At 34.7% G+C, this 27,621-nt stretch overlaps 1 protein-coding gene across 2 annotated transcripts in view; it reads right to left on the bottom strand.

The window, feature by feature from the left end:
• The window catches only part of LOC143235442 (transcription factor AP-2-epsilon-like), a 187,765-nt gene that overhangs the window by 100,217 nt on the left and 59,927 nt on the right, over nt 1-27,621 (bottom strand). The window contains exon 1 of one of the 2 annotated variants that reach the window (XM_076473616.1): nt 26,150-26,679. The exons of the other annotated variant lie outside the window; for it this stretch is intronic. Within the exon in view, the coding sequence (XP_076329731.1) occupies nt 26,150-26,173 (24 nt within the window). The 5' untranslated portion in view covers nt 26,174-26,679. Of the gene's footprint in view, nt 1-26,149; nt 26,680-27,621 lie in introns of those variants that run through there. 2 annotated transcript variants of the gene reach the window in all.

The following is a 27,621-nucleotide window of genomic DNA, read 5'->3' as shown; positions in this document are numbered from 1 at the left end:
TACATAGTGCCCATCAAGTTTGATCAAAATTCATTTTTGATTGAGTTATAGACCATAAACAATGTGAAAATCGGTTCGTATGTTAAGTGATGAGGGTTTCATGGATATTTGTATCCTGCTGTGACCTGTGCTCTTCAAAAACTAACCCGTTCTATTTTGTGTCATATTCCACATCTATACCAACTTTCGTCCAGATCAATTTAACCGTGTTTGAGAAATCTCGCTAACAAATACACACACAAGGATGAAAACACAACTTCCGTCACCTTGCGTAGTGTTCATCTTTTAGAAGTTGCATTGTTAAAAAAGTTACTGCGTTTCGATGATCAATAAGTTCAAGTAATGGAATATTTTCGAATAAAAATACAAAAATTCAATTATGTATAATTTAGCAACAATGAAAGACCTAAAGTTTCAGTAAAAAATTGTATTTATTTTCCAAAATCTTGCATTTAGGTGAACTTTGTTTGATTAATCCGTAAACTACATTTTATACTGCATAGCGTCGTTGTAATTAGTTGGATTTGGTTGCTAAGTGCAAAGATACTCATAAGCTATGTGTGCTGTGCTTACCACGGGATCGAAGCTCAGTTTAACGTTAGGTACTAAAATATGTTCCACCCTTTGAGGCCTGGCATGGCCGAGCGCGTTAAGGCATGCGCTCGTAATCTGAGGGTCGCGGGTTCGCATCCGAGTCGTGCTAAACATGCTCGCCCTCCCAGCCGTGGGGGCGTTATAATGTGACGGTCAATCCCACTTTTCGTTGGTAAAAGAGTAGCCCAAGAGTTGGCGGTGGGTGGTGATGACTAGCTGCCTTCCCTCTAGTCTTACACTACTAAATTAGGGACGGCTAGCACAGATAGCCCTCGAGTAGCTTTGTGCGAATTTCAAAACAAACAAACAACCCTTTGAACCAAATAAAGAATTAGGTTTCATTAGGTTTCCACAACCGAAATTGGGGGCCATATTCAAACGATATCAACTTTCTCACCTTGGCCCTTCAGATAAGCATTGCTCACGCCAACATAGGTGTTATACACAGTTCTAATTTGCTTTTTAATATTCCATAAAACATCACGATAAACATTTCCAAGAAGAAAATTATGGTGATAGAAATCAGCGTAAAATAACAAGAAAAACCTGGAAATTATCAAACAACTTTTCCCAAGACCTGGGGTTCTGATAATACCAAACAAATATACGTTGAAATACGCCTAATCTGCTAAGAGTTTATTTTATTATATAAACTATTAAGGCATCCAACTTCTTTTAGTCATGAACGACCTTTACCAACACAGGTCAGCGTCTTCGCATCAATTAATCGGAAAGTAATTGATTTCGCACTAAAATTAATTGTGGGTACTAAAGTTTCTTATCTTTTGTATGCTCTCCGCCTCAAGCAGTATTTGGAAAAGTTGGTAGAAGCTAAACTACATAATTCATTAGGTCAAGTCCGTAAATTACGGGTGAAAAGAATAATGATGGCTTATATTCTAAAAGATTGTGCTTTAAGATAACCACAAAAAAACCTAAATCTGTAAATACAAACAAGTCACGAGTTCATCTTGATAAACACCACAAAACATGCAAGACTGACTGTCAAACAGCTGAAACAAAACAAGGATCGTACTGTGATTTGATTGGTTTTGAATTTCGCGAAAAGCTACACGAGGGCTATCTGCGCCACCCGTCTCTAATTTAGCGGTGTAAGACTAGAGAGAAATTAGCTAATCGTCACCGCCTACCGCCAACTCTTGGGCTACTCTTTTACCAACGAATAGTGGGATTGACCATAATTTTATAACGCCCCCACGGCTGAAAGGGCGAGCACGTTTGGTGTGATAGAGATTAGAACCCGCAACCTTTTGATTGTGAGTCGAACGCTCTAACTATTTAGCCATGCTGGGCCTCTGTGAGTTTTATAAAGAGAAGACGGGTAATAAATCAGTGCAATGTTGAAAGATTTGTTGAAAATAACACAATTTTTACAATCTGAAAGTGTTGAAATACAGCATTAAGCTTGTTTTGTCTTCTAGCTTCGAGCTAGATGGCTCAGTGGTAAGCTGAAGGCCTTATAACGCTGAAATTTGTAGTTATATATCTACGGTGGAAAAATCGCAGATAGCCCGTTGTGCAGTTTAACAACAAACATATATAGCCTCTTGACCTCCACATATTCACGCTGTTGGTGTCAGTCTGCAGATGAAATTGTCGCTATCCTTCTGAACCTAACCATTGTTTATGTTGTTTCAACATAAAACGTCAGAATGGGGCATCCGTTGAATTTTAGCGTCATACACCCCCAAGCTTACCGCTAAGCCAATGAGCTTCTGACCAAGATATATTAGTGAAAAGGCAAAGAACAAACTGGCTGGTGCACGTGGAGAGCTTGCACGTCATCCAAAATTTGGATTATTCAAATATTTGAGATAATGCATGACTTAGGGCTAATGTGAGTCCACAGTGCATATCTCAATGACCTCTTTCTCCCTGCGGTCTGCTGGGAACGTATCCTTTATTGGTCAAGGGCCTTCAGTGTTTTCTAATTGATGGGAATAGCAAGGATCTTATTTGCAAGTGAAATAAGAATGTGATTATTGGCACCGCCTGGCTACGTGCCGAAAGGAAACAAAAACACGTTGTTTGAGAAATGCATATGTTATTAAGGATTTCAAAATAGAAAGTTTATCCCTCGCCAGTCAAAGTGAATGTTATAATGGTTTGATTTGAATTTCGCGCAAAGCTACACGAGGGTTGTCTGCATTAGCCTTTCCTAATTTAACAGTGTAAGACCAGAGGGAAGGACGCTAGTCATCACACCATCCACCGCCAACTCTTGGGCTACTCTTTTACCCACGAACAGTAGGATTCGCAGTCACGTTAAAACGCTCCCACGGCTGAAAGAGTGAGCATGTTTGGTACGACGGAGATTCGAACCTGCGACCCTTGGATTACGAGTCGCGTGCCTTAGCTACTTGGCCATGCCAGTTTTAGTGGATCTCTTTTAAGTAATGTTAGATATGCATTTTTATTGTACACACACACACACACACATTCTGATTCGGACAAAACTTGGAGATATAAAAAGAGACACCAGCTGTGACTAAAGGGTCATATACGGTAGTAGTAGTATGTTCAAAATTCTAAAATCATAGCGATTATTTATTATCTCGTTTCGAATATTCGCGCAAATCTACGCTCGCTATCCATAGTTTCGAACCGATAGACTACGGAGAAGGGATCTCGTCAGCAGCTGCCATCACCAGCTCGTGAGTTACTCTATTCTATTAGTGGGATTTGACTGTTATTCTTTTAACGGACATCGTCTCTAAAGTACTGGCTACGCTCAACCCAATAATTTTTGTTACCTGAATAGAGTTTAATATAAAGGTTACTTCCTGTGACATTTTCATTCAAGAAACACGAAGTTAAGATAACATGTTATAATAGAAATATCCTGAGGGTAAAGTCTTAGTTCACAATAAGATATTAAGAGAATAATGGGGAATTAATATATTTCAAAAGTTTTACACTTCATGTGGCATTATGTTGTTATGATAATGCGGAGTTCACGCCTAATGTGCAGATATCGTTATTTCACAGGCACATAATTATCTAAGAAACACAAATAAGCTACTTCATTAGCTCGCACAACAATGAACACATTTGCAGTAAATTCGAATCGTTGGCTTCACTTAAAACAAATGTTCGTTCTTTCATGTTTACTGATAATAAAGCTGTCAAATGTCCTCATCTGCTGTTCTAACCCAAAATTTCATAGATATACCGAAGAAATTAATTTAAGTAGTTGAATTTCAGACTAAATATCCGCCGTTAAAACTGTTAGCTAAAGTTAAACACTTGATATCATCATAAATAATTTTATCACTGTTTCAGTGTTTAATGGCATGTGCTAATGCGGTGGTGACTCGTCGCAGTTGGGAGTTATGGTAATAAGACGGAAGACCTATGATAAAAACATATCTATTTTTTGGTCTCGTTAAACGATTTGAAGCTTGGAATCAAAACGTATCGAAGAAGAAAGACTTCAGGTTCACAATGAATGCACCAAAACCATAGAACTTCCAAAACCACACCCCTAAGCTATTCCGGTGTAACACCCTTATTCGCTAAATGAAGGCTATGGTTATGAAAGAGAATCCTCTGACCCTCAAGATCCACTGTAAAACTGATAACATCTCCTGGTACCCTTAACGAGATAATAAAAGATCCGAAGTCAAAGAAGGCTCACACTCCAAAATTTCACATGCCACACCTCAAAATTGTTGGCTGTTTTCATGAGAATAACTACCCAAGAAACTAGAACTAGAACTAAAGCAATCACATTTGACCATAAACTTGCAATGCCCCTCAGTGCAACTTATAATGGAACGAAAATAAAACCCACTGTTGGCTAAGCCTATGAATGTACTTCAATAAATATAAGTACAAACTAAAAGACTGTACAAATCACAATACAGAATACTACTTATTAGTAATGTCTTTGTCTATATAAGTAAGTAAAACAGAAGTAGGCCTCATTCCAACGTAAAAACCTGATCAAACACCTTGCTGCCAGATGACTGGTCGAATTAAACGTGGATATTATGAACACAATAGAGAACAACTGAGACTGGGTTTAATGATGCAGTTCAATGGTATATATCAGTTCCACGCAGTGCAAGTCTTAAGTATCTAGATAACAAAATATAACAATGAGAATTGCGCTATGTTAAAAAACACCATTTGGATAACACTTGGATACTATTAGTACTGAATAATGTATGTTAAGTGATTCTTAAAAGTGGTCGTACAATGGTATTTTCAAGAGATCTGGCTTCTACTTACAATAACCATCTTAATTCTTCTGATACACCAATGTCACAGTACAGACTATATTTCTATATCTCTGTGTACGTTTATTGTATCCCTGCTGAACGAAATTAATTGTCAAACCTGGGTATAGTGTCATTAACATATTATTAAAGTCTTCCATTCTTTACAAGTCACACCTTTTATGCAGTTTTTCAAAAATCAAAAAATGACTTTCGGGCGTGAGCATCAGTTCGCTTGGAGGTTGTGCATAATGTATCGAACAAAATCTTTAGGAATGATATTTCTGTCCAATGGAAACAGTCGTTAATTTCAAGAAGCGGCTTCGCCAGTGTCAAGTCCTGTTTGGTTATTTTATTAACTAGGAAATATACCCCATTTCCTTACAATGGATTCTTTTAGGGTTTCATTTCGAAACCATAACCTTAACACTGCAAATGAGGGCGTTGGTCATGGCTGGTTTGGGGCGTAATTTTTGAAATCGTTCCTGTTCTTCACGTTCTTCTGTGTGTTTGTTCGTTACCATGGATAACATTGACTATCAGTGCGTGTCGTTTCACTTTACATCGTTTAACAATTTTGCTGTATGAATATTTATCTTTTGAAGAAGCGGTCTCCTGCCCCTTTAACTATGAATCAAGTTTTGGAGGCTTTACACAGGCTAGGTCGGTACAGTTTATTTTCTTATGCCGGACAGACGCCTCTTTATCACGTGATCATAATTCTGAGACCTTCTTACTTTTCTATAACTTACAGCTGACACTCTGCAATGATATGATAATCACATAAAGCTAGCCAAAAGATAATTAAACGAATATACTTTTTTTTCATTTTTATTAACATAAGCAGCAATTTACATGCTGAACTCAGACAGGTACTTGAAACCAGGTCTGCTCAGCATATAACTTGCTGCTTATGTTAAACATGAACAGATAATGGAGAAAATAAAAGAAGAACACGATTTGTTCATTTTATTCACATGTCAGATAATAAAAAAAAAAAGTTTATTTCGCAAATTTGCACAAAGGTACAAGTTGTATACACAACCAGACAAAGAGAAAAATTACAGGACTTTCCAAGAAGCTCAAATAACGCTAGGCAAGTGAATTGGCGGGAGAGATGAAATGCCACATGATAAAAGTAAATCAAACAAATAATTCAATTACGTATCTCTGACTTTGTTTTAATATGTATTAAATCCACAACATGTTTTAATGCTTTTGAATCAACGAACGTCATATTGCCCGTTTTATAAACAACTTTACAGCTGTTTTTCTTTGCAAACAATAATAATAATAAAACAAAAACAACAACAAAAAATAAATTCAGATGATTATCACGGTCGTTTAGCAGTAGGTTGTCTTCTTTCGACAACCATAAAGATTTAGTGCTAATAGAACCCATATATACACCTGCCGCTGTACTCCGGAATGCTGACACAGCCGCTTTCTAGCAGGTTAGTGGAAAAGCTAGTAACGAAGAAAAATAAATCAGAGGTAAATTGCACAACTTCGACGAATCTCCCAAATCTACTAGAAATCGCAAATAAGGCTGAGACCAATCTCACCATTACTATTATTTTTCTTTTCTGAATTATGGCAAATGAAGGATACTTGAGGAAGTTGAGGAATGTCTGTAAGGGCTTCAAAGTGCCGCACACGCTTTTATAGAGAACTTTTGCTACCACGTAATACGTTCTTTAGCGTGTGTTTTCCTCTTTTTTTTTATTATTATTATTTTCATGAAGTTATGAGCGACTGAAGCCTTCACTGCAAAAAATAAGTTCGAAGCCTATCAAAAGAATACCTAAGGTTTAAACGTATTAATCAAGTGAGAATATTTCTTTGTTTTGTGTGGCTTACGCTGTTTGTCCATCAGGAGATATCGTACCTAGATTTTAAGCATTGTGAGTCTGTAAATTAACCGCTGACTTACAGGAGGACGAGCGATAGGAAGACTTCTATTAGCAGTACTAGTTAAAATGTTTAGAAATGCGTATTTATTTGTTTCGTTTATTTATTATATATACAATTTGTATTCAGATTATTTCGTAATTTTGTCTTTATATATATGGATTTAGGACTAACATAAATCTACTAAGTTTTCCGATTATTTTGATTCTTACCGAAAATATCCTCAATAATGAAGGACTCTAACTGATTAATCAACAAATTCTGATTTTTATACTTTGTATTTCGTATGTACGGTAAGGCTACTGAAGATCCATTTTGCTGTCTCTAAAGTCATCCAGTCAACAGTATCTTATCGCTCACCATCCACGCTAAACGAACTGACTGTCACTCTCATAATGCACCAGCAGTTTAAATTGTGGGGAATACATTGTGGTATCACACGAGTAAAACTCGGCTAATCGTAATAATGCTTTGTTTATTAATACTATATACCACTACTGAGATCACTATATTGAATTTATGTTAATATATGGATTAACGCTTGGCATTGATCATAACTTGTAGTTAACGTTACCCTAATTAATACAACAGTATTGCAATGGGAATATCGTAAATTATGTATAACATAACCACACGTGAATAATACAACATTACTACGGAAGATCATAAGTTAAGGATAACATAGCCTTCATCAGTGCAACAGTACTACCGTAGGAAGATTGTAAGTAATGGATAACATTACTTTTATTGGTACAACATTATTGCTAAAGGAGGATCAAAAACTATATATAATATAAATATACTTGAATAAAACCATGGGAAGTACAGGATTAAAAAGAAACTAAGTTAACTGTCGAAGTAAGATGTTTTATTTTAACAATTTTTCGTCAAATTTCCGATTTGATTTTACGCTGTTCACTACCAGTGGTAGCCACAAATTGCATCATTTTGAATAACTTTATATTTCTGCCTATTACAAAACTATGCATAAATAAGTGACCAAAAAAAAAAGCGAAAACAGTAATTTATTTAACCGAAATACGTAGGGACTTCAATTAATAGGTTTAATTGTAAAATAGATTATATTTTTATTTGTTTGATTTGTATCTTATTAGATCATCTGTAATTAAAAACGTAACGGACCTACGAGTAATCTGATATACAAACAGTTTCAAAAAGATTTTCGGCAATTCTAAGGTTACTTAAACGTGCAGAAGACCTAGTTATAAAACTGGTTTTAATAGCAGTAACCGAACTGTGAACAATTTTGATTCATTAAGTTGATTTTATCTGTGTACACTTTATTTAATAAATAACATTAAATATATTGGTGACAAAAGTAATAATTATAAAAAAAACTCTACATGGGAAAAGTTCGAAAACACTGAAGTTTATGAGTTGCACATATACAACTTCGGAATTTCGTTGGTCACATAAATAAAGAACTAGAATGGATGAAAATAGATGATTTTTGTCCAAACACACGTGTACTTATAGTTGGGCCCGACATGACCAGGTGTTTAAGGTACTCGACTCGTAATCCGAGGGTCGCTTATTCGAATCCCGTCGCACCAAACAAGCTCGGTCTTTCAGCCGTGGGAGCGTTATCATATAACGGTCAGTCCCACTATTCGTTGGTAAAAGAGTATCCTAAGAGGTGGTGGTGAGTGGTGATGATTAGCTGTCTTCACTCTAGCCTTACAGTGCTAAATTACGAACGGCCAGCACAGATAGCTTTCATGTAGCTTTGCGCGAAATTCAAGCAAGAAACAATCATTTTGGTCCAGCGCCGTATAATAATTAATTATGGTAAGACGTTTTAGCACCAGGACACTTTCTGATATTCAGTGTTAACTTTTATAGTAAGAGCGTTTGGTTTCAGAAACTCAGTATCTTTATGGTGGATTATGGGGAAACCTCTGAAGTTTGAGTTAATTTGTCTTACTATATAAGACATTTCTTAAGAATTTTAAACCTGGCCTGAAGACATAATATTAAAGTTGTGACTGAACTTCCAAAGGATGCTTTATAAAAGAAATGAAGAGGTAATTTCATATGTTTTATAATTTTCTGGCTGAGGACAGTTAAGTTTCACTGTTTATAACTAGAAAGGTCATTAGAAATTGCAAAGTTCATCTTGATGTGAAAACTTCCAGTTCTTTGTTCAGAAGGAACAAGATGGCGCTCTACACAACATTCATAACAACTACCAAGAAAGACGTATATAAACCGGAACCAGGCGAGGCATTCACATCGTTAGATTAGGCCATCTTCTTCTTTTGTCTAAACCTACAATTTACCTGTCCACCAAATGCCTCAGGTGTAAAAATGCTGGAAGTCAAGTCTCATTGACAGGACACTTCCTAGTACTAGTGGTCACCACTTACAAGAGCGACTAGCTGCAATGATAAGTATTTGAGAGGTACCATTCACTGAAACAAAATTTGTGGTCACCACTTACAAGAGCGACTAGCTGCAATGATAAGTATTTGAGAGGTACCATTCACTGAAACAAAATTTGTCCAGGCATATTTTGATGGTTAAGGTTTTCGAACTGGAATCCTAGAGTTCATGGTTTGCAAACCACAAAATCGCGCTCCATTCTTTGGGGCAGTGGGTGCATTACAGGAGTAACAGTCAAATCTAACTAGTCGTTCAGACAAAGGTAGCACAAGGATAACTGCTAATATTTTATGATAATTAGCTGTTTTAAAATTTGAAATGCGCATATAGCCCTGACATAGCTTTAGCTAAGAATTCAAGCTTTTAATATTAGTTTTGTATATTTGTTTCACGCCTCTCTCGTGACACAATGGTATGTATGCAGACTCACACAGCTAGAAACCAGGTTTCCACACCCGCGGTGGGCAGATTACAGATAGCTTGTGTAGCTCTGTGCTTAACTCCAAACAAACAATGTTTCACACAACTCTTTATGTATGAAAGTCCTAATTTATCCAATTTCTTGTAGTTTTCTGTATGAGAATCAGTGGTTATTAATTATGTGAATGTCGAAAGTTTTGTTTAAAAAGTTTTTTGGGTAAAAATATGAATATAGTGTTATATATATATATACCTTAATGATTCTATAATTTTAAAATGTGCTGCGAATAAACAGTAAAAAGGCTTAAGAGCGTATTGATTATAAATTTGCTTGATAATGGTAACGTCTTATAATTTATGATAATTAGAGGTTTCATACTATACTCATTGTTAAGAATCCACAAAACGAGGGCTTAAATAAATTTTCACCTAAAAACGATATTCTCACCGCTATGGTTTTATTTTACTTAGAATTTCTGTTGATAAAATTTAACCCTCGACTTAGTGATCTCCATATTAATTATGAATGTACGTAGAGGCGGACAAAACGTGGTGGATCCAAGGTGTCCTGATCCATTTTCAAATGCAAAAAAAAAAAAAACTGCAACAATAACAAAAACGTTTAACGTTATTATAAAAATAAAGAGAAAACAGGGAAGTAAGCGATACGAATACTATGCAAACTTGATTTTTGGTACTAACTGTTAAAGCTAGCCGTACAAATACTTAGTTTTCGAAATACTATGCAAACTTGTTTTTTGGTACTAACTGTTAAAGCTAGCCGTACAAATACTTAGTTTTCGAAATACTATGCAAACTTGTTTTTTGGTACTAACTGTTAAAGCTACCCGTACAAATATTTAGTTTTCAAAATACTATGGCCAACTTAAAAGTTGGTGCTGAAGAATCTTGAGATGACCCCCAACTGAGAGGTCAGTAGGTCTTGTTTGTAAGTTATTAGAGAATTTCACTCACCCCAAAGGAGAAATCTCTGATTATCTCATTCCAAAAAAAAAATTGACAAGATGATTTTAGTAATTAAAATGAGGTAACCTATGTACGAGTTGGTTAAAGATCCTATAGAACCTGGACTAATAAAGGATTTTGTTCAACCAAAGATAAAGTGAATCGATTGAAGTTGTAAAGTGAAAAGTTTATAAAACTTTACAGGATTTATAAATCTGAGGCAGAAACTCTTTCACAATTGTATGAGTAATAAACGTGTTAAAATATTTTAACATTTCTACCTGAATTTATTTTGTTTGTTTGTTGTTAATCCTAAAGCTACACAATGGACTATCTGTATTCTGCCAACACAAGTATCAAAACCCGGGTTTAAGCGAAATAAGTCTACAGACCATGCAAGTGAGGGCATATTACTTGTCTTAGAAATCAAGTATAAAGTGGATTTTTAACAAACTTACTTGTTTAAGTTTCTGGTTAAATGATACGTTTCATTTGAGTTAATTCTGATTAAAATGTTTTGTCTTCGCAAATTAAAGCCTTTACAGTGAGAAACAGTTTAAAATAAGTTATAAAAATTACAGTTTTTGTAATGTTACATAAAATTATGAAAGGTTCATAACATCTTCTGTTGGTAAGTCTTTTTTTTTTAAATCGAAGATTTGCATTTTATTAAAATAATTTGTAGATTAAAGGAGCGACGTATTTCGCAGGTGCTTGATGGAGCGTTGCAGGTAATAGATTAGTACTTATATTTTTTTATTATCAGCAAATTTCAGACAGTCCGACGTGCAATACCATCACGGGTAAAGGTATGACTTGGTTTAAATGTTACAGCTTTCTGAGGAATGATATTTGCATAGCGACGCCGTTAAATGACTCTTCAGTATTTTCCGCGGAAGTGACAAAAATGATCTCAACATAGCATTTAGAACAGTAACGAACTCTGAAACCGTACCAAGTCAATCTCAAGAAATATCCTTATCTGTATATATGAGGCTATGGTTTTGAAAACAACTTACTTAATGACTCGAAATATCAAACCGTCAAGTACAGCATCATAGCTTGGAAAAGGAGAAAAGATTGGACTTGTGTGGTGTTCAACAAATCACTTGATGATATTTGTTACAAGAGAAGCAAACTAGGTTTTCAGGGTATAAGAACTAAATCTCAGTAGAACCTCAGGCTACCTTTAAGGTCAAGTCGCTTTGTTCAGATCCAACTACAGTTTACAATTGTGTCTTTGGTCCATGTAAATGGTGGTATGTGGAAAATTATCGAGGCCTAAAGTTGACCCAAATTTAGTTGCCATGGAGACGATAGTGTCATAATGGGTGATCTATGATTGACTCAAATCTTGTAGCATGTGTGTTCAGTCAATGCTGTTGAGTAAGGAAAACCACATTAGACTATCTGCTGTGTCCAACGCGGGAGATCAAACTTCGAATTTTAGCGTTGTAAATCCGCAGACTTATTACTTTTTTTTAACTACCAAATTTCTTAGCTGCTTTAACTAAACTACATAAATTCATATTTTGGTTATAGTTTCCGCATTAGCGTTGCTAAATACATTACTCGTGCCATTCCTAATTTTGAACCGACAAAATAAAGGGAATGTAGTTAATCAACGATCCCAACTGCCAACTACTGAGTTGTTGTAACTGACAATCACACTTATAATGCACCCACGACCAAAAGTGTGGAATCTATTTTTTTCTTTAACGAGAAGCAAACTGTGAACCCTAAGTGAGATTTGAAATAGAACTACAAATACATATTAACATATTTTGTTCTGTGGCCTTCTTGAAAGATAGTCACCTTAAGAAACACACCTAGTAAACGAGTGGTATGTTCCTAAAATTCTAAACATATTCAAACGGTCAATGTATTAAGTTTTCCTTCTCTTCCAAAAAAGTGGAAGGAAAAGATGCTGCTTAAGTTAAATCGAACTGATCATTCTTATTTCAAGGATAACGAATATAATAAAAGAGAGAAGACAGCCTGTGCCAAGGCAGGAGCCAAACTTCTTGAGCATGTAAGAATAGTAGTAGAGAGCACTAAACCATGTTACTTACATTGGATACTGAGTATTAGAAATAAAAATAATAGTAGTAAAAAGCACAGTAAGAAACAATAAAAAAATAAAAGTCACTGCTACTCGTTGCCTTCGTTTGGACGGTGGTTTGTTTTGTTTTGAACTTCGTGCAAAGTTACACGAGGGCTATCTCTAGCCATCTCTAATTTAGCAGTGTAAGACTAGAGGGAATACAACTGGTCATCACCACCTACCGCCAACGTTTTGTATTGTCTGACACAAGCTCGATGAACCATAGAGCCGTGTTATGCAATAGAAAGTGTAGGCAAAATTTAATGTTTCTTAAATAAAAAACTTAAGAATTTCTTCAAGGGCCCGGCATGGCCAGGTTAACAACCTCAACTCTTAATCTGAGGGTCGCGGGCTCGAATCCCCGTCACACTAAACATGATCGCTCTTTCAGCTACGGGGGCGTTATAATGTGACGGTCATTTCCACTATTGGTTGGTAAAAGAGTAGCCCCAAGAGTTGGCTGAGGGTGGGAATGACTATTTGCCTTCCCTCTAGTCCTACACTACTGAATTAAGGACGGCTAGCGCAGATGGCTTTCGATCAGCTTTGCGTGAAATTCAAAACAAACCAAACCAATTTCTTTAACTAGTCATTTATTGAATGTCTTACATTTTAAGCCTTGAATTCAATAAATAATATGAAATAACACAAACTCTTCCTACGTTATTGTTTACGCAAACCTGATATCTTTGCTTCTGAGATTTTCTTATCTCGAATCATTACATATTTAAAAACACAGTTTGTGAAACAGATTATATTCGTCAAGAACTGAATATATCTGAAATCAGGCATCTAAAATGTTTGCTTGAAGCAGTTTTCTGACTTACGGCTGAGCCAATTTAAAAACAATGCTAGTGAACTAAATTCGTCTGGAACTGAATGATTTTCAAATAAATTGATATCTTTCCCTTTCAAACAAGCCATGACGATTCAGATGGAGTGAAACACGTAATGTACACGATGTCATTCACCATTTTATTTAAAGATAGTTTTTTAGGAAAAAAGAATATTTGATTTAAATGTAAATTCCAGAAAATGTAACTAGCACTCAAGTTAAACATGTTTATGGTTCTTAATTATGTAAATTGGAAAACAAAACTAAAAGTAACAGAGTACCACCAGCACTGAGTACCACAGCGGGTGCTCATATTATGACCCAAAGAGGAGAACAAATTGTATGTAAGATATAAGAAGTTAGGCTTAAGTAAACTCAAAAATGAAAAGTAAACATTTTGCTACTTATTTAAATACGTATGATAAAATCTATTTCAAATGTCTTTTTTTCAAACAATATTCAAAACATTGATCTTTTTCCACTTAGTATCATAAACATTGAGCAAATGCTCAACTAAGTTATAAATATTTATTACGAAGATTGGATAATTTATCATTTTTCCTTCTGAAATACTGTACACATTCCCCGAGAAGCAGCGTATTTATTCGCTTTAGACTAGTATACGAGTAACATGATTTTTATAAGCAGGTACAGTCAATGCCAAACACCTGATCTCAAGCCTACTTAAGATGCATATTTAAAGAAAGCTTACATACAAAATGCTCTCTTTTGTCGACCGAGCCTTTTTCAAAATGTCTGAACGCTATTACAAGTTAAGATTCCTTGTTTAAACGGCATTTTTTATGAAGAAACTTTTCTCTGAGAGTTTGTTTATTGCTAAGCGCAAAACTATACAATGAGTTATCTATGCTTTGCCAACGACGGGTATCGAAATCCAATTTTTAGCGTTTCAAGATTACGTGTTACCGCGAAGCCAATGCATTAGGATCTTGTACAAGAAATTTCTGTTAACGTAACGACACACTGTTCAGATTTATTAATTTTTCTAGTACGTAAAGTGTAGATACAGAGAGCAGCCACAAAACATCTATATCTACTTACCATACACCTTAATTAGCTCGAGATCTGAAAAATCCACTTTAATCACGTGCTATAATATTCAGAAGAGCAGATAGATGTGTCGATAGATAGACATTGAGACAAAACTATTTCTCATTTACTATGTTGTACATCATAAAACATCCCTTTAAAATATGAAACTTAAATAATTCGCTTCTTATGGAAACGATAGCCATACAAAAGAAAATATATCATGGCAGGGTGTAACATACATTTGAATGAAACTAAGCCTTAAACCATAATTATTTAAAGAAAAGTCGTTAGTTTAATCATGAATCAGGAGTGAACAAAAAAGGAATTGTACTGTATATATATATATACATATATATGCGTGTAGTTTATTTCATGGAAAACCTGACTTGTCCTCTTCTTATTCAGGGGGAATATACAAATGAACTTTTGGCGTGCGTACACACATTTGTCCTCAAGTTCTCTTTTTCTCTTTCTGTCTATCTTCAGCATCATGAATAAATCTAATATATATTTATATATAACAAAATGCTGCAATTTTTAAGCTTTTCAATTTTTCCCTTTTTTATACATTTCTTCAACAGGTTTTGTGACTTCAGAATCACTTTTCAGTACCTAATTATGGAGATAGTAAAATAATAAAACTTCTTTCCAACTAGGTTTAAATAACTTGAATTAAATATGTATATATTTTACACTTTGTATCATGAGATGAAAATTTATATGTTTTGGATTAATATATACATATCCTATTTTATTGTCCTTTGACACATATTCCTGTCATGTTTTATTTTATCCAGGTGTTTTTTGTCCCTCAGTTGAACAGTGATAAGTCTTCGGATTTATAACGTTTAAATCAGGGGTTCAATTCCTTTCTATGACACAGCAGATAGTCCTATGTGTTTTTTATAACACATTTTTTTCACCTTCACAAATATTGGGTTTTCTCTGAATATTTATTTATTGTTCTTAAACACGTTATATTCGAAATTCACTATCCACATTATCAGAATACTTTAACTCTCTGATATTGTTCTCTCATAATCTTATCTACTTAGGGCTGAGATATTGTTAGTGGTATTATTAACAGCGTTCAAGAAAAAGCGATATGGTCTCTGAAAGTGATAATCAGAATTCTGCAGGTTAACATTAAAATATTTGACCATGTGTCTTTCTGGCTGCTCTTTTGGCGTCTAAAACTCGCTCTTTGTTCATCATGTGATAAGAATGTCTCATATCTCAGTCTCTAAGTCGACAATTTATTTTTTATCAAATTTAATTTTATGATGTGCGAAACTGCTATTGATAACGAACGGTATTTTGAAACTGAAAGACATCTTATGCATACAAGGGCGCCTAGGTTTCAGATATAGCTTCCTCTATAAATAAGGACTGCTGACCACAAAACAGCTAGCCAGTAACTCAAGCTACTACAACGGATCTATCCGACTCCAGATATCGAATAATGGTCACAGTCGCTTTTTTAACGAGTACATCGCTGAAAATCCGCAGCCTAGCACACCAAGAAATACAACTCCACAATTTCTATGTTATGTATAATGTTACCTGCATCAAACAAAAATGATGACTATTATATCGAAGTACACTAACCTTTCATGTCAAACCTGTTTTATCTTTGATTTTCCTCATTAAGGCACAGTGTGTGTATATATATATATATATATATATAGAATATTAACACTGAAACGTTAAGTAAACTAAAATAAAACAAAATCAAAATGAGGAACTGCGTTAAAAACAGCAAATCCAGACCTCTGACTAATGTTAGTTTGTTATAAACAAAAACAGGCCGACACGAAAATTTAAAATTCTGTACCAACTGAAAGGACGTATACTGTATCGTGTCATGCAAAATAGGTCGCCCATATCTTAGCTAAAGCAATAAATATTCTAGAGCCAGTTTGCTTTCCTTTGGTCCAAAGCTTTTCATTAAATAAAACCTGTTTCGTGCTGAATTTATTGCTAGTAGGATATAATTCAAGTATCCTCTTTTGCATTACATATCAGTAAAGAAACAAGCATAGCTCTCACTCGAAGACGAATTTAGTACGGGATTAAAGCCACATATGTTTACTTTTCAGTCGATTAACATTTTCGTCAATAATTCATTCTTTCTTTTCTACGAACAGATTTTATCTTTAGAGTTATAGTTTGTTAATGATTTTTTATAGAGTCATTTCTGCTTTTCATTTAAGTAGATTATTATCTTTATTTTTTTTAAAATTCAGGTCCAGCCTCATCTCCACAGTGGGGCTAAATGTATATCTGAACAATCATTTTAAGTGCAATATTTTAAGAACAAGATGTACAAAGTGTAAAGATTGGGGTGAAAATAAAAATAACGAGGTACCAAAACTCCATATTTTATAAGATGAAACAAGTGGCATCGGATATTCGCGAAAACTGTTTTCTACGCTTGCCGTCCCTAATTTTGAAATGATATACTTAAGGGAAGGTAGCTATCACCCATCTCCAGCTCTTGGAATTCTGCTCTCTGACAGAATAACTAATAAGAACTCCCAAATTGCGGAGCGCAGTTTTATTTTGTTTTTGGTAGCATGGACCCACAGATCCATAATCCGCACACTAACTACTGGGCAGCATTCGACCCATTAAATGTTTGAAAACAAACCAAATTACGAATAAACTCAAAATATTAAAGTACCACTTAATCTTTTCCCTTTCCCTGTAATTTCAAGCCATAAACACAATTAGTGCAGTTTTCAGATCGGAAAGGATAACACTGGCTCCAAATACAGTATATGTAAACATAAACAGAACTAAAACATACATATTTCACTCATGCATACACAAATGAAACGTTTTACAAAATTTACTACAATGGGGCATACAGACAACCCTAATTAATATCCTAAGTTGTAGGTTACCTTTTCAAAATATTTAAACACATAAGCCCCCGAAATTCCATTGTCTAAAGAGACATTTAGCTTTATTTAAGAAGCTACACGCAACCACCTTTGTCAACTTTGTAGATAACAGTATATCTATAAAGATGCGTAAACACAGATTAGGCAAGGTTCAAACCCGCAACATAATTCTCGTATTAATTGAGCTACATAGTCACGAAGGCTAAACTTCTCAGGTGTAAAGGTGGAACAGATGCTTGATTTTTAGAGAACTTAATAAAAATGGCAGAACTCAACAAGACTGAAATTTGACCTTCAGAAACTACTGAGAGCTCTGACGTCATAAGTCACTTGTAATGTTAATGAAGATGGTGATTTGTGCTCAGCGCATAGGAGAAGAAATTTCTGGAATTTGACGAAAGCCATATCTAGTAATGAATGTCTCTCATTTTTATTTGCTCCATCAACAAATAATTGCTTCTGTGCGGCCAAAACGTCATTAAAAATTACATATAAACCTTGGCATAAAAACTTTACTGTGACGTAACTTCGTTTATTGCCCGTAATCTTTAAGTTGCCAGTTCAACTTTAAAACATATCTAAATATAAATTGAGCAATGTCGCTACTTTATTCTCAGCTAATGGACAAAAGTTTCTACGACTCATAGCCCGTGCGTGTTTTGTTCTATTTGTTTTAAAAATTTGATTTTATTTTTTAATTACTTATGTTGAGAAGAACTCGTTAAAATATTTTACAAACAATGGAGGATCCCAGCCTTCATCTTGGTTTTTTTTTTAAGAATAATTATCAAACTTAGTCCATCTAAACTAAAAGAAACGAATCGCGTAATAAATGTGAGCCTTATATTTCCTATCGGGCTTCCCTGGAAGAATGACTCCGAGTTATCTTCAATGTTAAACTCTATTGACACAATAGTGTAATATGATTCTGAAAGTTTGCTCAACATTAGACTCAGAGAACTGGAAATATACTAATTGTAAAACTTGTTTTGTCCTACTTGTTATTTAAAATACCGATCTAGCGTTTTGTCTTTTAGTTAAGCGCAAAACTTTACCATGGGCACTGTTTCTACCTCAGAGATTTAACCTTAGAATTTGTATTGATTAAAGTTCTCAGTCTTACAGCTGAGTCATCAAATATGGAATCCAACAGAGAATATTATATATATATATATAGAGAGAGAGAGAGAGTTGAGCTTCGGTTTGAACTATAAACAGAAGATATGAAATAAAGAGTTATGAATCTGAAACTGGTAACTGTAAGTTCCATGAATTTAGTAATGGCCTCTCATCACAGTGAACCGCTTTCAATCACTCTTTAAGCCTAACTCTATAACATACAGACTTTGTAATTTAAAGACTGACTTATTTGTATATGAAAAGTAATGAAATCTGCTGTTATTTACAGACACGAAAGAGTAATAATGTTTAATTTTAGTTTATTAAAACTATCAACACTAACAAATAACGAAAAAGAAGAACACGTAAGAAACCAATGAGACGCTATATATTTCATTTATTTTCATTTTTAAAATCTATAAAATTGTAGGTTTAAGGCGGTAAGAAAGAAGTTTCAGTTCGAACAATGCATTAATGTTTTTGTTAGAGATTAATAAAAGCTACAGAAAATATCTTATATCCTTTTCCACAGTGTTCACATCTACACTTGTTTCTGGACTTGTGTTCGTTTAAAGGCCATAAAAGATAATGTATGATTTAACCGATTGTGTCGTACAACAACCATATAGGTTTTAGTGAAAGTGATATTTAAGACATTGAAAAAATGTGGTGTTTAACTGGCGTTCTTATAAGAGCGATTTCTAATGGTCCATATTCATTCTTCAAACCTTTAGATAGATTGGAAGTACGGAAAACTTTTTATAAGTATGTTCAATAGTATTAAACATTGGTATAAAGTGGTTATGACAAACTGTCGAAAAACCGAACTAAAATACACAGAAAAACGTAAGTAGCTTTAATAAAAGGAAAGACAAAGGAAGACATACCCAATCGATACAAGACTGGTAAATTACATTTAATGAAAACCAAAGCGTAATCTAATAATAGTCAGACTATCGGACTGAAGACTGGAAGGTCTTGAGTTCACTTTGCACTTTCAGTTGTAGATGTGTTATAAGAGAGACAGACAAATAGATTAACAGTAGCCGAAACGTGAAACGACTACGTCTAAACCGTGATGAACGGAGAGGTAAGCACCTCTAACCTCTATTGTTTTTAGCCCAGTGTATGCATAAGATGAATAACCTAACAACAAATATAATGTTTTATGACATTAAAACTATGAAAAACATATTCAACATCACATTTTATAACATTATAACTGTGAAAATAAAATAGAAACCAAACATTCGTTTCATATTTTTACTTGTTAAGCATAAAGCAATGTGTTACTATCTGTGACGTGCCCATCACAGGTATCGGTTTTTTTGGCGTTATAAACCTCTTCTGAGTTATTGCTGAAACACTGGGGACGAACATCAGTTAAAAAGATATGATACAACTTAATTTTATCTCTTTTGTTTTTCGCAAATATTCAGCTCTTTTCCTTAATGCAATATCATGTTGGTTCTCAAAGGAAAAAAAAAGACAGAAAGAGAAAGAACCACACATCACATTATTACCTGAAACTGAGGTTTGGATAAAAATCGAAAAGGTATAATACTACAAAAATGCAAGTCATGTCTTTTCAAACACGTTATTTGGATTTATAGCCGACAAAACCATCGAAATATAGTATACTTGAAGGTTCAGTTTACGTTGATTAATTAATATAAGTTTTAAATGTTTTACCTTTGCTACTGAGCCCGACAATTAAACACAAAGTGAGATAAGGTCCTAACAAATAAATACACATTATTTTGTGAAACGTTCACAGTTTTAGAATTTCATATTTAACTTGATAAAAAAATATTAATAAATGTACATGTGGGCAATGAATACGTATGTAAACAAACAATCTAAATAAATATATATGTGTATAGAGACCTATTTCCAAAATAGAGTCTCAAGTAAGCTTGAGGATTTATAACACAAATTCGAGATTTAATCTCTATAGTGAGCATAGTACCAGATAACTCATGGTACTTTTTTTTTTTTTTTTGCTTATCAATCAACAACTTGGACTAAAATCACACTTCTTGCTTTTCTCAGTTTCAATTAACTTTATTAACCCTTGAATTACAAATGAAGTGCAAACCCAATCGTTTTTTTAACAGTTTTCCAAACTAGTTATACACCAAATTGTATGTAGGTTTGTTACATGTTAGGTAAGTTTAGTTTCCTAATGGCATATAAGTCCCATTGTATAAAAACAACAACAACAAAAACGCTATCAATAACTTAGTTCATCCCATTAGTTACTCATGAAATCTCTCTTATATTTTATATGTAAAGTTTGCACCCAGGTATTTGGTCAGATCTCTGACACTGAGTGTTGTAACAAGCAAAAAACAATACTCAAGTTGTTCTTGATCAATTCTTCACACTCAGTATTGTAACAAGCAAAAACAATACTCAAATACAATAAAATATGTGAGCTCTCCCGGTAAGGAACGGTATAAAATTCGTCTGTTTAACTGAGTGAAGTTTTGGTTATAGCGTTTTTGAGTACTGATTGACGCTTAGCTCTATCACTCTCAGAATTGTAACACGAAACCCTCACCGCCAGGTGGCCAAACCTTCACCTTGACTGAATTACCTATTGTATTTCTTTATCAAACACTATTTATCAAGCTATGGGTCTTGTATACACGAAGACCCTTTTATATATATTTATATATTTACTTTTAAAATATGAACAAAATATGTTTCATTATTTTTAAAGCTAAACTTTATAAACATTTATCTACGGGTAGAGAACATAAACGTTTAAAGTTGTAAAAAGTTAATGTTTACTTAGAACATTTCAAGCCCTTCTTATTCCTTGCTTTCTTAACCCTCTTTGCTTTGCTTTTTAATTATTTTGTTTGCATATTTTTCAATTCAAATAAATAGACAATAATAGCGCTATTTGTGTCAGGAACTTCAATAAAACACCAATCATAACCTTCTCCATTAGTAGGGTTTCCTCCAGTGGCTCAGTGGTAAGTCTGAAGACTCACAACGCTAAAAACGGGTTTCGATACTGGTAGTGAGCACTATACAGACAGCTCATTGTTTATCTTTGTGCTTTACAGCAAACAAACAAATGAAACAAAATGAACTTTAGTAGGGTTGCTTCTCAGTGCTCATCGACAACTCTAATGGTCTATAACGCTAAAAACCGGGTTTTAATCTGCGTGCTTATGCAGTTTTGCAGTTAACAAGAAACAATAACATTAGAAAAAATGTACTTCAAATATCAATTAATTACATCCACTAATAAAGTAATGGAATACTGAAACCTGAAATCCAAAACTTGACTGATTATTTACCATATTTTGCTCTGAGAGAAACAAACAATATATACCTACTTTATTTTACAGAGTAAAGCCATATGATTAGTCAAGCCAGTTGAAAACAAATATTAATATTATGTCATTAAAAGCCTAAAACTGGTCAACTAGAAACAAGAAAAGAAAACTCTTAAAAGTTGAATTAAATAATACCTGCACGTGTAGTCCGATAGTAAAAATATGGCACCAAGTTACCGAGTTTCTCCATTACTTTTTTTAGATCTATGTGATGTTAAACTAAAGTTATCCTTCTTATTAAAAAAAAAAAAAAAGAAAAAGAGAAAATGAATCGATTTATCACACACACTTTACGTTCACGAATTGCTCAGAAAAAGAGCGATCCAACGAATAGCCTATGAAATGCAAGGTATTTCATCAAAATAAATGAAAACAGATTAACATTTCAACAACAGTCAGGCCTGAAAGTGGGCTTTTCGGGGTGAGTTTTACAGAAGTTTACGGAAAACATTCTCTGTATCTTCCACTGTTTACCTCACTATCCGTTGTCCTTAACTGTTTCGCCACCCGGAATAACTAGTACACGCCCCATTGCGGCCACTGTGTTATGTATGGTGACGGGCTAAGCTTGATGATGGCAGTGCCGGCGGTGTCGCTTCATTAAGAGCCTAACCAAGCGGTGGAATGCCCTTGATTTAAAGTGACACTGAATTTCCTTTCCGGTAATTTGCTTTTATTATTATTATTACTGTAAAAACTCAAATCATTCATCAGCAAATTATCGAATGAATCTGATTTATATTACTATTCTAATATTTTCGCTTTGCTTACGGACACCGTGGTTCAACGGTACGTCTGTGAATTTATAACAAAAAAATTTGTGGTACTCACAGTGGACTAAGAACAAATAGACCGTTGTGATTGTGTAGCTTTATACTGAACAGTATAAAAGAAAGAAACTAAAAAAAAACTTTAGTGGAAGCTCAAGCGACATGAATGAACATCAGGTAAAAAAATATACCCTATAGAACAAATTGAAACTTAAATACAGCTATAATTTAGGGTTGAGATAAACTACTCTTATTTTCTACAATTCACTGAGTTAAAGTTATGTTGTTTTACGTACATTCTTCAGTAAAGTTAATTATGATCTGTTTGTTCTGTTTATGAACCTCAGTTAAGTCAGTGAAATGTTGCAAATAAAATTAGTTTTTTGCGAACTCTAAATATTAACCACACTTTTAAAATGTATGGAAACAAAAAAGCAATCGAACTAATAATATTTTGACAGCGTGATTTTTTTAGTCTGTACATCGTTCTGCCTTAGTCATGTCTCTACTTTTCGAACCAATAAATTAGACGAAAGTCAGTTACTTAACGACAATTCTTGTTTTGAGTTTCACGCAAAACTACTCAGGGGCTATCTGCGCTAGCCGTCCATAATTTAGCAATGTAAGACTAGAGGGAAGACAGCTGGTCATCACCACCCACCGCCAACTCTATGGTTATTATTTTACCAACGAATAGTGCGATTGACCGTCACCTTTTAACGCCCCCACGGCTGAAAGGGGGAGCGTGTTTAGTATGATGAGGATTCGAACCCGCGGATTACGAGTCTTGTGCTTTATCCACCTGGCCATGCCGGGCCACAACAATTCTTGATGTACTCTTATTTGGCCGAATATTGGGAGTTGACCACCACCCTTATAATGTTCCCACAGCCCATGCGTTCCCATATTACTTGTCGGTTCCTTGACTTTTTTTCTTAAAGGGTTCTTGATAAGATGCGAGTCATATAATACGTAAATACACAAAATACCACCAATGTTACAGCTAGTCCCACTAATTATTGCTCGACTACTCTGGTTGTCTAAATAAAATACAGCTTATTGTCTTGGTTAGTTCTTTATGTAAAATATTGGAATAAGCACAAACAATGAAATCCCCCAATATGAGGCTTATATTTCCATTTTCCTCCTTAGATCACTCTGTTATATGTATTTACTTTTACAATGTGTTTGTGATCACCACTTATTACATCATTTTAATCTACAATAAGAACAAGCAACTAGTGAGGGCGCTGGAGTTGTTAGGTCTTTTGAAATCTACGGTAAAATTCTTTCATCATGGATTCTATATCTATACAGTTAAAAGTTCAGAGTCAATCATATATTTTCAGGGATGTTTACGATGTATGTTTCATTTCCTCCAAGAACGTAGCTTATTCTTAGCATTAGCATTTTAAAGGCTTCTTTTTTTATCATTGTTTAACGATTTGTTTATCCTTTGTTTGCTTTTTTCTTCGCACGTCCGCACACTGTACAAAACGACTACCTGCGCTCGCATTCCTAATTTTGAAGTCACAGATTAGAAGAAAGCCAGCTAGTTTACGACACCCGTTGCTAATTCTTGAGATACTCTAGGAGAATAGTGGGATTTGACCTTTATTCTTATAACGCACCCAAGGCTACAAATCATGGAGTCTGATTTTTTGATGACATGTAATTGTGATCAGTACTTGTCGCACCCTATTTTGACTCTGGGACTTGTATAGTCAACAATTCGGTTGTTGAATTACTTGTTTATTCTTAGATCACAACATTAATAGTGTTTGTGCACTTACCACTTCCTACTTTAAACTCATAGGATTGTTGTGGCCTATTAGTTATTATATTTAGCCTATTTCAAAGTAAATGAAGCATAACCCACGCTTTAGTAAAATCGGGTAAGACAGCTTGAAAACAGCCCTGATCGCAGCTGGTAGACGCAGACAAGCCTACTTTTTCTTCCGCTAAAATAATCGTCCGAACTCCCGAGAAACGAGAAGCCACTTCCAACAAGCACTCGTCCGGCCGATGCCTGAGGCCCTCCATAACGTTTTGTGAAACGTGGAGTTCTAAAGTTTTGAAACTAAGAACATTTTTTTGGTGCACAAATAATTTGGATTCAACTTTGTCATACACATTAACATGATTGAAACATTTCTTACCCACAAAACGTATTTCGAACAGATAACACTTTTAAAGGTGTAGTTTTATTTCTTGTTATTTTTCTTCATTTAGTTTCTTGTATTATTTATAGTGACGTAAAAGCGTCATAGGTAACTGTAAAGTAAAATGATTAACTAAAAATAAAGTGTTAACTGTACCAAATACGAGAATGAAATGTTTCAGTTAGGGTAAATTAAACAAGTAAGAAAGTCACCTGTAAAAGTAAAGATGTTAACTGTAAAAGTAAAAAAATAAAACCTACGTAGATCAAAACTAAATATTAACATCGTGATGAGTATGTGTAACTTAATATAATATTATTTTGTTCTTACTTATAATGATCAGAATGCATTGTGTATTACTGATCAATAGAAATTAGGAATTTTTGTACCACTCTGTAACGATGAACAGACATAGGATTTATTGTGTCATGTGTCGACTAACAGGCACTAGGAACTTTTATGTACCAATCAACAGATTCTAGGACTTACCGTATTTTGTGTTATGCACCTATCAAAGACATTAGGATGTTTTGCGTTATGTATACCTATTAACAAAAACCAGGATATTTTGTGTTGCGTACGGATCAACAAACAATTTTTTTTTTATGTTATGTACCAATCATCAAACAGTATGAATTTTTACATACCAATCAACAGACAGTAGGAATTTTTACGTAGCAATTAATAGACACTAGAATTTTTATGTTACGTACCGATCAAAGACACAATCATTTTTGTGTTATGTCCTGATCAACAGATACTAGGATTTTTTGTATCAAATAGCAATGAATAGACATTAGGATTTCATTTTTTTTGTTATTTACCGAACAACAAACATCGAGAATTTTTGTATTATATATTGATCAAAATACAATAAACATTTGAAATGTTACATACTGATCAATAGAAACTAGGAATTTGTTAGTATTATGTGTTGATCATAAAATTCTAAATGGCTGAAATATTGTATACTGATTATCAGAAACTCGAATTTTTTCAGTTATGTACCAGCCAACAAATGCTAAGTATCAGTTTGAAAAGATATATAGCCTTTTTTTTTTAAACCACAATGGAATGTTAATACGTGTATAAATCACCTGAGTTGTATAACAGTATAACTGAATGAGGGAATAATTTGATATTCTAAACCTTGCAGTAGTTCAGAAAAACATGTTAATAAAGTCTAAACGGAAAATATTTAGTGTTCCTGTCGATCGCATTACCGGTTACTGCTCTTTAATTTGTTAAGCCTGGAGTAAAGTTTTACAAGTACTCTGTTGTTTACAGAAGAGAGAGAAAAAGGAACACTTACCATAGCTAACTCGGCAGCCAGCATAGAGAATGGTTACTTTTAATTGCTTTTTGTGTGTGAGTTTTTCACCAAGTTAAACGCGGGTCAAACTTTTTGACGGCGGGAAGGTAGCGGCTTCACACTGTGCTCGCTCTGCAGGAACTGTCGACAGCGGTCACCACTAGCCTCGTGTAACGGCACGTGTTTAGATTTCGTGGCACGTCAGTGGAGGTGGTGTGTATCGCGTTCCTTTACAGTTACTTTATCGCGAGATTTGTCCAATTCCAAATGTCGTATTGGTTTCGTTAAACTGTAGGCACTATCATGGATAGTTGACACGGGTTATTGTCTGCCGTTCTTTATGGTCAAGAAGAAGCAAAGTTCTTTAGTTCTTGATACGTGCTCGGCTGACGCTTTATGAAAACACAAATCGTCCAGTGGCCTGTGCTTACAGCCGTGACGGCCAAGACGAAGTTAGTAATATCGAATAGGGATGGTTTCTGCCTTGCCCTATAGTGAAAACTCTCGTTACTGCCTACGAAATGGAGTATTTCTCAAAGAGCCTGGAGGCGGGTGTTCAAGCGGCCGCGGGCAATCGCATACTCTCCACAGGAGTGTGCGCAGATCGTGGATTCACTTGCTGTGATGCTCTCACGTCGTGAGCTAATGTGCGTAGAGGTAGCGATGACTTTCCGGCTACCGACTGCCTAAGGCTCAACGTGCAATCTCCAACTTCTAATACAATGCCTTTTCCTATACAGCGCCCTACCTCTCGCCTACACCTTCTTTACCGAATCACACATAATTACACGGGCACAGTCTTTGTACGTAATCATGTAATAGTCAATATTGACTCACATTACGATATGACTGTTGAGAAAAGAGCCAAGATAACTTTATTGTGTTCTATTTAAATCCAAGTAAATTTACTGAAGGCACAAAACACTAAACTAGAGCAAACAAGATCCTGGTTTAGTTATCAAATACCTTGCAAAAACAAGGAAGGAAAAAAACTAACAAATTTGAGAATTCCATTCAGTAATTTCCGGATCCAATTCCTCTAATCAATTTATAATAACCAACATCTTATCTTTAATTTTAGGGACTAGCTGTCAAATACTCGATGAATAAATACTTTAAAATACAAGAATAAGAACACTGTGGTCACATATGATATTATTTCAGGGTCCTTGCCCTGTTGCTACACTTTGGGGCCTCAGGTGTACCGTATAAATAATGGCCAAATCCAATTATTCATTGAGAATATATGTACACTCTATCCGACGTGGGGAATAGAACCCCAGATTTTAGTTCTATAAGTCCGTGAACTGCTTACCCACTGGAGACCAACTCAAAAGACGGCGGTGGGTTTTGTTGAGTAACAATGCCCAGGTACTATATGTGTATATTTGCAAGTCAAGTACTATGCCAGACCGTCATAATAATGAAAACACTTCCATTCAGTTTTGAATTACTTTCTAACATACTAAATA

The sequence above is a fragment of the Tachypleus tridentatus genome, chromosome 12 (assembly GCF_004210375.1).
Source record: "Tachypleus tridentatus isolate NWPU-2018 chromosome 12, ASM421037v1, whole genome shotgun sequence".
NCBI lineage: Eukaryota > Metazoa > Arthropoda > Merostomata > Xiphosura > Limulidae > Tachypleus > Tachypleus tridentatus.
The sequence above is the reverse complement of the archived record's forward strand: the minus strand, read 5'-3'. Positions and strand labels throughout refer to the sequence as shown.